A 14,415-nucleotide genomic window follows, 5' to 3' on the forward strand; every position below is an offset into this window, starting at 1 on the left:
CTGCAGCACGTTTACTTGGGTGTGAATCACACTTGATTCACACAAGCATTCCTGCGGCGTGTTTACCTGTGTGTGATATCGAGTGCGATACAAGCAGTTTTGCAAAGTGTCAACTTGTGTGTGATATCGAGTGCGATACAAACAGTCCTGCAGCGTGTTGACCTGTGTGTGATATCATGTGTGATACAAATAGCCCTGCGGCGTGTTGTGTGTGATAGAGTGCGATACAAGCTGTCCTGCGGCGTGTTTACCTGTGTGTGATATCATGTGTGATACAAGTGGTCTCGCGGCGTGTTTACTTGTGTGTGATATCGAGTGCGATACAAGTAGTCCTGCGGCGTGTTTACTTGTGTGTGATATCATGTGCGATACAAGCAGTCCTGCGGCGTGTTTACTTGTGTGTGATATTGAGTGCGATACAAGCAGTCCTGCAGCGTGTTCACCTATGTGTGATACAAGTAGTCCTGCAGTGTATTTACTTGTGTGTGATATCGAGTGCGATAGAAGCAGTCCTGCAGCGTGTTCACCTGTGTGCGATATCATGTGTGATACAAGTAGTCTTGCGGCGTGTTTACTTGTGTGTGATATCGAGTGCGATAGAAGCAGTCCTGCAGCGTGTTCACCTGTGTGCGATATCATGTGCGATACAAGCAGACATGAAGAGTGTGATAACTTGTGTGTGATATCATGTGTGATACAAGCAGTCCTGCATCTTGTTTACCTGTGTGTGATATCATGTGCAATACAAGCAGACATGAAGAGTGTGATAACTTGTGTGTGATATCATGTGCGATACAAGCTGTCCTGCGGCGTGTTTACCTGTGTGTGATATCATGTGTGATACAAGTGGTCTTGCGGCGTGTTTACTTGTGTGTGATATCGAGTGCGATACAAGTAGTCCTGCGGTGTGTTTACTTGTGTGATATCAAGTGTGATACAAGCAGTCTTGCAGCATGTTCATCTGTGTGCGATATCATGTGTGATACAAGTAGTCCTGCAGCATGTTTACTTGTGTGTGATATCAAGTGCGATACAAGCAGTCCTGCAATATGTTTACCTGTATGCGATATCATGTGTGATACAAGCAGTCCTGCGGCGTGTTTACTTGTGTGTGAATCAAGTGTGATACAAGTAGTCCAGCGGCGTGTTTACCTGTGTGTGATATCGAGTGCGATACAAGTAGTCCTGCGGCGTGTTTACCTGTGTGTGATATCGAGTGCGATACAAGCAGTCCTGCGGTGTGTTTACTTGTGTGTGGTATATGCGATACAAGCAGTCCTGCAGCATGTTCACCTGTGTGCGATATCATGTGTGATACAAGTAGTCCTGCGGTGTATTTACTTGTGTGTGATATCAAGTGTGACACAAGCAGTCCTGCAGCGTGTTCACAAGTGTGTGATATCATGTGTGATACAAGTAGTCCTGCGGCGTGTTTACTTGTGTGTGATATCATGTGCGATACAAGCAGTCTTGCGGCGTGTTTACTGGTGTGTGATATCATATGCGATACAAGCAGTCCTGCAGCTTGTTCACCTGTGTGCGATATCATGTGTGATACAAGTAGTCCTGCGGTGTATTTACTTGTGTGTGATATCGAGTGCGATACAAGCAGTCCTGCAGCGTGTTGACCAGTGTGTGATATCATGTGTGATACAAGTAGCCCTGTGACGTGTTGTGTGTGATATCGAGTGCGATACAAGCAATCCTGCATAATGTTTACCTGTGTGTGATATCATGTGTGATACAAGCAGACATGAAGAGTGTGATAACTTGTGTGTGATATCATGTGTGATACAAGCAATCCTGCAGTGTTTACATGTGTCTGTAATCAAGTGCGATACAGTCCTGCAGCGTGTTTGTGTGTGATATCATGTGCGATACAAGCAGTCCTGCATGGTGTCATATTTCAGACAGCAGACTGTCAGACAAATAGCATTTCCCCACTTAAATAGCCCTTGGCCCCGCCCACTAGCTGGGACCAACTTGAAGGGGGAGGGGCCTCATTAATCAGTGTTCACCTGTGTAGGAACTTACATGCTGTTTATGTTCATTTACATTTAATGGAAGCTGCTTTATGTTCTTTCAGACATTATTTGTTTAAATCCTCCGATGACGTAACAAGTTTATTTGCATAGATGGCGGAAGGATATGTGTGGTAGTGCACAATGCATTATGGGTAATGTCAGTCAGGTGTGGTGGAGTCCAGCCACACATTTGAACACAATGCATTATGGGTAACAGCAATCAGGTGTGGTGGTCTCAAGTAAACCACACAAAACCAAGAAAAGCATCTGGAATTGTGTTTGTTGTTGTTGCTGCAGCAAGCAGAGGAGCGTCATTTGGAATCTGCAACCTGTATCGCACTCACCTGTACTGTGTGAGCCGGCAGGTGACAACCAAGGTGAGTGACAGCTTGTTATGTTCTCTTCTTGACTCACCTGAGTGGGGATTGTTCATCTTCTTCTTGTTGTTGTTCTTCTTCTTAAGTGACGGGGTCAAACTGTCACTGTGTGATATCATGTGCGATACAAGCAGTCCTGCTGAGTGTTTACATTGTGTAATCATGTGCGATACAGTCCTGCACCATGTTTGTGTGTGATATCATGTGCCATACAAGCACTTCAGCACAGTGTCTGTGTGTGGTATCATATGCGATACAAGCAGTCCTGCAGGGTGTTCACTTGTGATATCATGTGCGATACTATCAGTCCTGCAGAGTGTTTACCTGTGTGTGTAATCATGTGCTATACAGTCCTGCAGCGTGTTTGTGTGTGATATCATGTGCGATTCCATTAGTCCTGCCGCGTGTTTGTGTGTGATATCATGTGCAATACAAGCTTTTCTGCAGCGTGTTTACTTGTGTGATATCATGTGCGATGCAATCAGTCCTGCAGTGTTTACACTTGTGTAATCATGTGCGATACAGTTTTGCAGCGTGTTTGTTTGTGATATCATGTGCGATTCAATCAGTCCTGCAGCGTGCTTGTTTTGATATCATGTGATAGAAGCAGTCCTGCAGCGTGTTTGTGTGTGATATCACCTGTGATACAAGCAGTTCTGCAGCGTTTTTACTTGTGTGATATCATGTGCGATGCAATCAGTCCTGCAGTGTTTACACGTGTGTAATCATGTGCGATACAGTTTTGCAGCGTGTTTGTTTGTGATATCATGTGCGATTCAATCAGTCCTGCAGCGTGTATGTGTGTGATATCATGTGCCATACAAGTACTTCGGCACGGTGTCTGTGTGTGATATCCTGTGCGATACAAGCAGTCCCGCAGGGTGTTTATATGTGATATCATATGCGATTCAATCAGTCCTGCAGCGTTTTTGTGTGTGATATCATTTGCGATACAAGCAGTTCTGCAGTGTGTGTATACTTGTGTGATATCATGTGCGATAAAATCAGTCCTGCAACGTGTTTATTTGTGTGATATCATGTGCGATTCAATCAGTCCTGCAGCGTATTTGTGTGTGATATCATGTGTGCCACATGCAGTTCTGTAGCGTATTTTTGTGTGATATCATGTGTGATACAAGCAGTCCTGCAGCGTGTTTACTTGTGTGATATCATGTGTGTTACATGCAGTCCTGCAACGTTTTTTCTTGTGTGTGATATGTGCGATACAAGCATTCCTGCACTGGTTACTTGTGTGTGTGTGATATCATGTGCGATACAAGCATTCCTGCACTGTTTACTTGTGTGTGTGATATCATGTGTGATACAATCAGTCCCGCAGTGTGTCCTTGGTGATATATTGTGCAATACAAACAGTCCTGCAGCATGTTTACTTGTGTGCGATATCATGTGTGATACAAGCATTCCTGCACTGTTTACTTGTGTGTGTGTGATATCATGTGTGATACAATCAGTCCCGCAGTGTGTCCTTGGTGATATATTGTGCAATACAAACAGTCCTGCAGCATGTTTACTTGTGTGCGATATCATGTCCAATACAAGCAGTCCTGCAATGCCTTGTGTGTGATATGTGCGATACGAGAAATCTTGCACCATGTTTACTTGTGTGTGTGTGTGTGTGTTATCATGTGCGATGCAATCAGTCCTGCAGCGTGTTTGTTTGTAATATCATGTGCGATACCAGCATTCTTGCAGTGTGTTCACTTGTGTGCGATATCATGTGCAATACAAGCAGTCCTGCAATGTGTTATGTGTGTGTTACAAGCAGTCTTGCACCTTGTTTACGTGTGTGTGATATCATGTGCGATACAAGCAGGTCTGTTGTGTCCTTTGTGTGATATATTGTGCGATAAAAGCAGTCATTCAGGATGTTTACTCGTGTGCGATATCATGTGCGATCCTAGCAGTCCTGCAACACCTTGATCTGTGCGATTATGTTTACTTGTGTGTGTGTGATATCATGTGCGATTTTAAGCAGTCCTGCAGCATGTATACTTGTGTGCAATATCATGCGTGATACTGGCAGTCCTGTGATATCATGTGCATTACAAGCAGTCTTATAACGTGTTTTTTGTGTGTGATATGTGCGATACAAGAAATCTTGTACCATGTTTACTTGTGTGTGTGTGTTATCATGTGCGATTCAATCAGTCCTGCAGTGTGTTTGTTTGTAATATCATGTGCGATACGAGCATTCTTGCAGTGTGTTCACTTGTGTGCGATATAATGTGCAAAATAAGCAGTTTTGCAATGTTTTGTGCAATACAAGCAGTCTTGCACCATGTTTACATGTGTGATATCATGTGCGATACGAGCATTCTTGCAGTGTGTTCACTTGTGTGCGATATAATGTGCAATACAAGCAGTCCTGCAATGTGTTTTGTGTGTGTTATGTGCAATACAAGCAGTCTTGCACCATGTTTACATGTGTGTGTGTGTGTGTGTGATATCATGTGCGATACAAGCAGTTCTGCTGTGTCCTTTGTGTGATATAATGTGCGATACAAGCAGTCACTCAGCATGTTTACTCGTGTGCGATATCATGTGCGATACTAGCAGTCCTGCAACACCTTGTTATATGTAGTATGTGCGATATGTTTACTTGTGTGTATGTATGTGTGTGATATCATGTGCGATACAAGCAGTTCTGCTGTGTCCTTTGTGTGATACAAGCAGTCATTCAGCATGTTTACTCATGTGCGATACTAGCAGTCCTGCAACACCTTGTTATATGTAGTATGTGCGATATGTTTACTTGTGTGTGTGTGTGTATGTATGTTTGTGATATCATGATATCCTGCAACTTGTATACTTGTGTGCAATATCATGCGCGATACAAGCAGTCCTAAAGCGTGTTTACTTGTGTGATATCATGTGCATTACAAGCTGTCTTGCAACGTGTTTTTTGTGTGTGATATGTGCGATACAAGCATTCCTGCACTGTGTACTTGTGTGTGTGATATTATGTGCGATACAATCAGTCCTGCAGTGTGTTCTTGGTGATATATTGTACAATACAAACATTCCTGCACCATGTTTACGTGTGTGTGATATCATGTGCGATACGAGCATTCTTGCAGTGTGTTCGCTTGTGTGAGATATAATGTGCAATACAAGCAGTCCTGCAATGTTTTGTGTGTGTTATGTGCAATACAAGCAGTCCTGCACCATGTTTACGTGTGTGTGTGTGTGTGTGTGTGTGATATCATGTGCGATACAAGCAGTTCTGCTGTGTCCTTTGTGTGATATAATGTGCGATACAAGCAGTCATTCAGCATGTTTACTCGTGTGCGATATCATGTGCGATGCTAGCAGTCCTGCAACACCTTGTTATATGTAGTATGTTTACTTGTGTGTGTGTGGTATCGTGCAATTTTAAGCAGTCCTGCAGCTTGTATACTTGTGTGCAATATCATGCGCGATACAAGCAGTCCTGCAGCGTGTTTACTTGTGTGTGATATCATGCGCGATACAAGCAGTCCTGCAGCGTGTTTACTTGTGTGATATCATGTGCATTACAAGCAGTCTTGCAACGTGTTTTTTTGTGTGTCATATGTGCGATACAAGCATTCCTGCACTGTTTACTTGTGTAAATATTTCACTTTGAAAATCTCTGCGATGAGGTGGCGACTTGTCCAGGGTGTACCCTGCCTTCCGCCCGATTGTAGCTGAGATAGGCGCCAGCGCCCCCCGCGACCCCGAAAGGGAATAAGCGGTAGAAAATGGATGGATGGATGGACTTTGAAAATCTTTTTGGGGAAAAATATTGTGTATTTTGTCTCAAAAAAGAGGGTTTGGCAAAAAGCTTGTAAAAAGTTAAACAAATAATGAAGCAGAATTAGCGATTCAATATATGACTTATTTTGAACCTTTTTTAAGACTAAAACCCATCTGGGTCCTTAAGACCTAACTTGAGGCGGCCCCAACAATAAAAAAAAAAAAAAGTATATTGTATTGGGTTTGAAAATGAAAAAATACAACTTGGTGTAATTTTTCAGTGTGCGGCCCTCAGTGGAAAAAGTTTGGACACCCCTGCTCTACGTGGTTAAGGGGGTGTACCTAATGAAGTGTCTCACAGACTGTTACTTTATGTGGTTAGGGGGTGTACCTAATGAAGTGTCTCACAGACTGTTACTTTATGTGGTTAGGGGGTGTACCTAATGAAGTGTCTCACAGACTGTTACTTTATGTGGTTAGGGGGTGTACCTAATGAAGTGTCTCACAGACTGTTACTTTATGTGGTTAGGGGGTGTACCTAATGAAGTGTCTCACAGACTGTTAAACTCTGGTCAGGGGGGTGAAGTGAAGTGAAGTGAATTATATTTATATAGCGCTTTTCTCTAGTGACTCAAAGCGCTTTACATAGTGAAACCCAATATCTAAGTTACGTGTGCCTAATAAAGTGTCCAACAGCTGATGAATCACGCGTGATCTTGACGCCTTTTTGATTCCAAACTGCGTTGCAGTTGCTGGGATTCGACTGGGAGAATTGCGGCAAGCCGGACGCCGCCGCCGTGATGAGGACCCTCATGGTGTCGCCCGACCCCATCAGCATCCCGGGCGAGGTGACGGCCGCCGCCTCCGGGACGACGTCCGTGGAGCTCGCTGCTCCTCTCGGCGTGAGTGTACTCACTAGAGTGTACTGATGGAAAGTATTCCCCACGCCAAAAAAACCCCCGAATCATTTTATGGTACTGGTTGCCACGGCAACGGCTGGTCATAAGTGAAAAATCAATTGCTAAGTCATGTAACACAGGAAGTGACCTGCAGAGTCGCTGTACTGTAGCGGACGGGGGAGGTTGCAATTCACCATTAGAAAGGAGAGAAGGTCATTATTGATACATAAATAAAGTTAGATTTTTATTTACACTTAAAATCAGAGCACTCATTGACAGTGTTTAGAAAATGACTTTAAAATAATTATGAGATACTTTTTAACTTGCCAGAAATAAAAAAATATAATTCGTATTAAAATTACTATTTGTTAAATATAATTAATTACCAGGGAAAGTAATTATTGTTTCACAATTAAAAAAAAAATATCTGGCATAAGAAGTTTCATGAAAGCAGAGTGTAAGTGGCCTGTGTATAAATTATATGAATAAAAAATATATAGTAAATATAATAATTTGCCTGGGAAAGTAATTATTGTTTCACTAAAAATGTTTAGATATCTGGCATAAGAAGTTTCATGAAAGCAGAGTGTAAGTGGCCTGTGTATAAATTATATAAATAAAATATATATAGTAAATATAATAAATTGTCAGGGAAAGTAATCATTGCTTCACTTAAAAAAAACAAAACAAAAAACATAAAATATCTTGACATATTAAGTTGAAAGAGGTTTCATGAAAGCAGAGTGTAGGTGGCCTGTGTGTGAAAAGTGCTACGTAAAGTTATTATTGTTTCACAAACATTTTTTAGATATATGGCATAAGAAGTTCCATGAAAGTAGAGTGTAAGTGGCCTGCGTATGAAATATATAAATACAAAATATATAGTAAATATAATGAATTTCTAGGCAAAGTAATCATTGCTACACTTAAAAAAAATAAAAAAATAACATAAAATATCCGGACATATTAAGTTGAAAGATGTTTCATGAAAGCAGAGTGTAGGTGGCCTGTGTGTGAAAAGTGCTACATAAATAGTTAGAATTTTTTTTTACACTTTCAACATCAGAGCACTCATTGACAGTGTTTGAAAAATTACTTTAAAATAGTAGAGAGTTACTTTTAACTTGGCAAAAATCAAAAATTTAATAAGTAATGAAATTTCTCTTAAATAAATGTATTACATTACCAGAGAAAGTAATTATTGCTTCACTTGAAAAAAAAAAATATATATATATATATTTGGCAAATGCAGTTAAGACGTTTCATGAAAGCAGAGTGTAAGTGGTCTATGTATGAAAAAGTGTTACGTACATAAAGTTTGATTTTTATTTACACTTTTAACATCAGAGTGCTCATTGACAGTGTTTGAAAAATGACTTTAAAGTAGTAGTGAGTTACTTTTTCACTTGCGACAAATCCAAAATTGAATTAGGATTGAAATTATTATTTATTAAATATAATTCATTAAATAGATGGATAGTACTTCATTGATTCCTTCAGGAGAGTTCTTTCAGGGAAATGAAAAATAAAAAATGACCAGGGAATGTAATTCTTGCTTCACTAAAAAAAAACCCCCTAAAATTAAAATATCTGGCATAAGACGTTTCATGAAAGCCGAGTGTAAGTTGCCTGTGTATGGAAAGTGCTACGTAAATAAAGTTCGATTTTTATTCACAGGTTCAACATCAGAGCACTCATTGACAGTGTTTGGAAAAATACTTTAAAAAAATACTGAGTTACTTTTTAACTTGCCAAAAATCCAACATTTTATTAGTAATGAAATTACTCTTAAATATAATAAATTACCAGGTAGAGTAGTTACTGCTTCACTAAGAAAAAAAACTTAAAATATCTTGACATATCAGGTTGAAAGACATTTCATGAAAGCAGAGTGTAAAAGTGGCCTGTGTATAAAAAGTGCGACAAAAATAAAGTTTGCGTTTTATTTACACTTTCAACATCAGAAGACTGATTGACAGTGTTTGCAAAAATGACTTTAAAATAGTAGCGTTACTTTTTAACTTGCCAAAAATTTTATTAGTAATGAAAGTACTATTTATTAAATATAATTAATTACCAGGGAAAGTAATTATTGCTTCACTAAAAAAAATAAAATAAAATAAAATTTCTGGCATATGCAGTTAAAAGACGTTTCATGAAAGCAGAGTGGAAGTGGCCTGTGTATGAAAAGGGCCAGTATATATATATATGTATCTATATATATATATATATATATATATATATATATATATATATATATATATATATATATATATATATATATATGTATGTATATATACATATATATTACTCTACATACAGGCAGTTTTCGGCCCGCACCTAAATTTTTACAGCCCAATGCGGCCCTCGGTCTACAAGTTTGGACACTTGTGGTGTACCCAGCGTACTTTCTGAAGTGTACTGACTGAAGTATTTGATACCAGACTGAAGTATTTTGCACGTTGTGCTCCTCAGGTCAACGTGACGTTGGAGAAGGAGGTTGCAGGGTTCTGGGTGAAGGTTCCGTGTTTGGAGGAAATGGGAAGCTGTCACTATTCTGACGCCTGCGATGTCCTGGACCAGCTGATCCCTCCTGGACAAGACTGTCCAGAACCTCTGCACACCTACGGACTGCCCTGCCGCTGCCCCTTCAAGCCTGTGAGCCCGCTCCCCAGCTGCTAGTCTAGGACTGTTGACTTGGTGTAGGACTAGTACTGTTGACTTGGTGTAGGACTAGGACTGTTGACTTGGTGTAGAACTAGGAGTGTTGACTTGGTGTAGAACTATGAGTGTTGACCTTGTGTAGGACTAGGACTGTTGACTTTGTGTAGAACTAGGAGTGTTGACTTGGTGTTGGACTAGGTCTGTTGACTTTGCGTTGGACTAGGTCTGTTGACTTAATGTAGGACTAGGACTGTTGACTCTAGGTCTGTTAACTTAGTGTAGGACTAGGACTGTTGACTTGGTGTAGAACCAGGAGTGTTGACTTGGTGTAGAACTAGGAGTGTTGACTTTGTGTAGAACTATGAGTGTTGACCTTGTGTAGGACTAGGGGTGTTGACTTTGTGTAGAACTAGGAGTGTTGACTTGGTGTTGGACTAGGTCTGTTGACTTTGCGTTGGACTAGGTCTGTTGACTTAATGTAGGACTAGGACTGTTGACTCTAGGTCTGTTAACTTAGTGTAGGACTAGGACTGTTGACTTGGTGTAGAACCAGGAGTGTTGACTTTGTGTAGGACTAGGAGTGTTGACTTTGTGTAGGACTAGGAATGTTGACTTTGTGTAGGACTAGGGGTGTTGACTTTGTGTAGAACTAGGAGTGTTGACTTTGTGTAGAACTAGGAGAATAGACTTGGTGTAGAACTAGGAGTGTTGATTTTGTGTAGAACTAGGAGTGTTGACTTTGTGTAGAACTAGGACTATTGAATGTGGTGTAGGACTAGCAGTGTTGACTTTGTGTAGAACTACGAGTATTGCCTTTGTGTAGAACTAGGACTATTGACTGTGTAGAAGTAGGAGTGTTGACTTTGTGTAGAACTAGGACTATTGACTTGGTGTAGACCTAGGACTATTGACTTTGTGTAGAACTAGCATTGTTGACTTTTTGTAGAACTAGGACTATTGACTGTGTAGAACTAAAGGTATTGACTTTTTGTATAACTAGCAGTGTTGATTTTGTGTAGAACTAGGACTATTGACTTGGTGTAGACCTAGGAGTGTTGACTTGGTGTAGAACTAGGAGTGTTGACTTGGTGTAGAACTAGGAGTGTTGACTTTGTGTAGAACTATGAGTGTTGACTTTGTGTAGAACTATGAGTGTTGACCTTGTGTAGGACTAGGAGTGTTGACTTGGTGTTGGACTAGGTCTGTTGACTTTGCGTTGGACTAGGTCTGTTGACTTAATGTAGGACTAGGACTGTTGACTCTAGGTCTGTTAACTTAGTGTAGGACTAGGACTGTTGACTTGGTGTAGAACCAGGAGTGTTGACTTTGTGTAGGACTAGGAGTGTTGACTTTGTGTAGGACTAGGAGTGTTGACTTTGTGTAGGACTAGGAGTGTTGACTTTGTGTAGGACTAGGAATGTTGACTTTGTGTAGGACTAGGGGTGTTGACTTTGTGTAGGACTAGGAGTGTTGACTTTGTGTAGGACTAGGAGTGTTGACTTTGTGTAGGACTAGGAGTGTTGACTTTGTGTAGGACTAGGAGTGTTGACTTTGTGTAGGACTAGGAATGTTGACTTTGCGTTGGACTAGGTCTGTTGACTTAATGTAGGACTAGGACTGTTGACTCTAGGTCTGTTAACTTAGTGTAGGACTAGGACTGTTGACTTGGTGTAGAACCAGGAGTGTTGACTTTGTGTAGGACTAGGAGTGTTGACTTTGTGTAGGACTAGGAGTGTTGACTTTGTGTAGGACTAGGAATGTTGACTTTGTGTAGGACTAGGGGTGTTGACTTTGTGTAGAACTAGGAGTGTTGACTTTGTGTAGAACTAGGAGAATAGACTTGGTGTAGAACTAGGAGTGTTGATTTTGTGTAGAACTAGGAGTGTTGACTTTGTGTAGACCTAGGACTGTTGACTTTGTGTAGAACTAGGAGTGTTGACTTTGTGTAGAACTAGGACTATTGAATGTGGTGTAGGACTAGCAGTGTTGACTTTGTGTAGAACTACGAGTATTGCCTTTGTGTAGAACTAGGACTATTGACTGTGTAGAAGTAGGAGTGTTGACTTTGTGTAGAACTAGGACTATTGACTTGGTGTAGACCTAGGACTATTGACTTTGTGTAGAACTAGCATTGTTGACTTTTTGTAGAACTAGGACTATTGACTGTGTAGAACTAAAGGTATTGACTTTTTGTATAACTAGCAGTGTTGATTTTGTGTAGAACTAGGACTATTGACTTGGTGTAGACCTAGGAGTGTTGACTTGGTGTAGAACTAGGAGTGTTGACTTTGTGTAGGACTAGGAGTGTTGACTTTGTGTAGGACTAGGAGTGTTGACTTTGTGTAGGACTAGGAGTGTTGACTTTGCGTTGGACTAGGTCTGTTGACTTAATGTAGGACTAGGACTGTTGACTCTAGGTCTGTTAACTTAGTGTAGGACTAGGACTGTTGACTTGGTGTAGGACTAGGAGTGTTGACTTTGTGTAGGACTAGGAGTGTTGACTTTGTGTAGGACTAGGAGTGTTGACTTTGTGTTGGACTAGGTCTGTTGACTTTGCGTTGGACTAGGTCTGTTGACTTAATGTAGGACTAGGACTGTTGACTCTAGGTCTGTTAACTTAGTGTAGGACTAGGACTGTTGACTTGTTGTAGAACCAGGAGTGTTGACTTGGTGTCGAACCAGGAGTGTTGACTTTGTGTAGGACTAGGAGTGTTGACTTTGTGTAGGACTAGGAATGTTGACTTTGTGTAGAACTACGAGTGTTGACTTGGTGTAGAACTAGGAGTGTTGACTTGGTGTAGAACCAGGAGTGTTGACTTTGTGTAGGACTAGGAGTGTTGACTTTGTGTAGGACTAGGAATGTTGACTTTGTGTAGGACTACGAGTGTTGACTTGGTGTAGAACTAGGAGTGTTGACTTGGTGTTGGACTAGGTCTGTTGACTTTGCGTTGGACTAGGTCTGTTGACTTAGTGTAGGACTAGGACTGTTGACTTGGTGTTGAACCGGGAGTGTTGACTTTGTGTAGAACTAGGACTGTTGACTTGATGTAGAACTAGGACTGTTGACTTGATGTAGAACTAGGACTGTTGACTTGATGTAGAACTAGGAGTGTTGACTTTGTGTAGAACTACAACTGTTGACTTAGTGTAGGACTAGGAGTGTTGACTTTGCGTTGGACTAGGTCTGTTGATTTTGTCTAGAACTAGGAGTATTGACTTTGTGTAGGACTAGCAGTGTTGAGTTTGTGTAGAACTAGGTCTGGTGACTTTGTGTAGAACTAGGACTGTTGACTTTATGTAGAACTAGGACTGTTGACTTTATGTAGAACTAGGACTGTTGACTTGATGTAGAACTAGGAGTGTTGACTTTTTGTAGAACTAGGAGTGTTGACTTTGTGTAGTACTAGGACTGTTGACTTGGTGTAGAACTAGGAGTGTTGACTTTGTGTAGAACTAGGACTAAAGACTTTGTGTAGAACTAGGACTAAAGACTTTGTGTAGAACTAAGAGTGTTGACTTTGTGTAGAACTAGGACTAAAGACTTTGTGTAGAACTAGGACTATAGACTTTGGGTAGTGTTGACTTGGTGTAGAACTAGGAGTGTTGACTTTGTGTAGAACTAGGAGTGTTGACTTTGAATGTGGACTTTGTTGTGTCCTAGGGTTCGTACTCGCTGCCCGAGTCAGACTTCTTCCTGCCCCACATGGACCTCCCATCCTGGCTGACTAACGGCCACTACCGGCTTCATGGAGTCCTGGGCAGTGAGGAAGAAGAGCTGGGCTGCCTGAAGGTGGCGCTCTCTGTCAGCTCGGACTGAGGGGCCGTGTGCGACGTAACCGAGACCACCATGGTCTAAATCCTTTTCATGGAACGAGCAATTTCTTCTCTTGCTCACTTTTAAATGTGAACTTTTTATTCCTCAGGCTTTTACTTTTGTGAGTCATTTCAAAGTTTTTCAAAAATAAAATTATTTTCATGAACATTTGTTCTTTTTCATGTGTGATGATATCAGTAATTAAAGATGTCCCATACAGTGTGTTTACTTGTGTGCGATATCATGTGCGATAGAATCTGTGATAGAATCTGTCCTGCGGCATCTTTACTTGTGTGTGATATCATGTGTGATACAAGCAGTCCTGCATTTTGTTTACCTGTGTGCGATATCATGTGCGATACAAGTAGTCCTGCAGCGTGTTTACTTGTGCGATACAAGCAGTCTTGCAGCATGTTTACTTGTGTGCAATATAATGTGTGATACAAGTAGTCCTGCGGCGTGTTTACTTGTGTGTGATATCGAGTGCGATACAAGCAGTCCTGCAGCGTGGTGTTTACCTGTGTGCGATATGTGTGATACAAGTAGTCCTGAGGTGTATTTATTTGTGTGTGATATCATGTGTGATACAAGCAGTCCTGCAGCGTGTTTACCTTTGTGCGATATCATGTGCGATACAAGGAGTCCTGCAGCACGTTTACTTGGGTGTGAATCACACTTGATTCACACAAGCATTCCTGCGGCGTGTTTACCTGTGTGTGATATCGAGTGCGATACAAGCAGTTTTGCAAAGTGTCAACTTGTGTGTGATATCGAGTGCGATACAAACAGTCCTGCAGCGTGTTGACCTGTGTGTGATATCATGTGTGATACAAATAGCCCTGCGGCGTGTTGTGTGTGATAGAGTGCGATACAAGCTGTCCTGCGGCGTGTTTACCTGTGTG

At 41.1% G+C, this 14,415-nt stretch overlaps 1 protein-coding gene across 1 annotated transcript; it reads left to right on the forward strand.

Annotated features, from left to right (window-relative positions):
* Positions 1-2,215: 2,215 nt before the first annotated feature.
* LOC133546001 (ganglioside GM2 activator-like) lies at positions 2,216-13,679 on the forward strand. Its single transcript, XM_061891789.1, has 4 exons — positions 2,216-2,401; positions 6,886-7,038; positions 9,511-9,693; positions 13,361-13,679. Exons 1-4 carry the CDS (start codon positions 2,231-2,233, stop codon positions 13,514-13,516), a joined length of 663 nt encoding a protein of 220 aa, XP_061747773.1. The 5' UTR covers positions 2,216-2,230; the 3' UTR covers positions 13,517-13,679.
* The last annotated feature ends 736 nt before the right edge of the window (positions 13,680-14,415 follow it).

Source organism: Nerophis ophidion, linkage group LG29 (genome assembly GCF_033978795.1).
Source record: "Nerophis ophidion isolate RoL-2023_Sa linkage group LG29, RoL_Noph_v1.0, whole genome shotgun sequence".
Taxonomy (NCBI): Eukaryota; Metazoa; Chordata; class Actinopteri; order Syngnathiformes; family Syngnathidae; genus Nerophis; species Nerophis ophidion.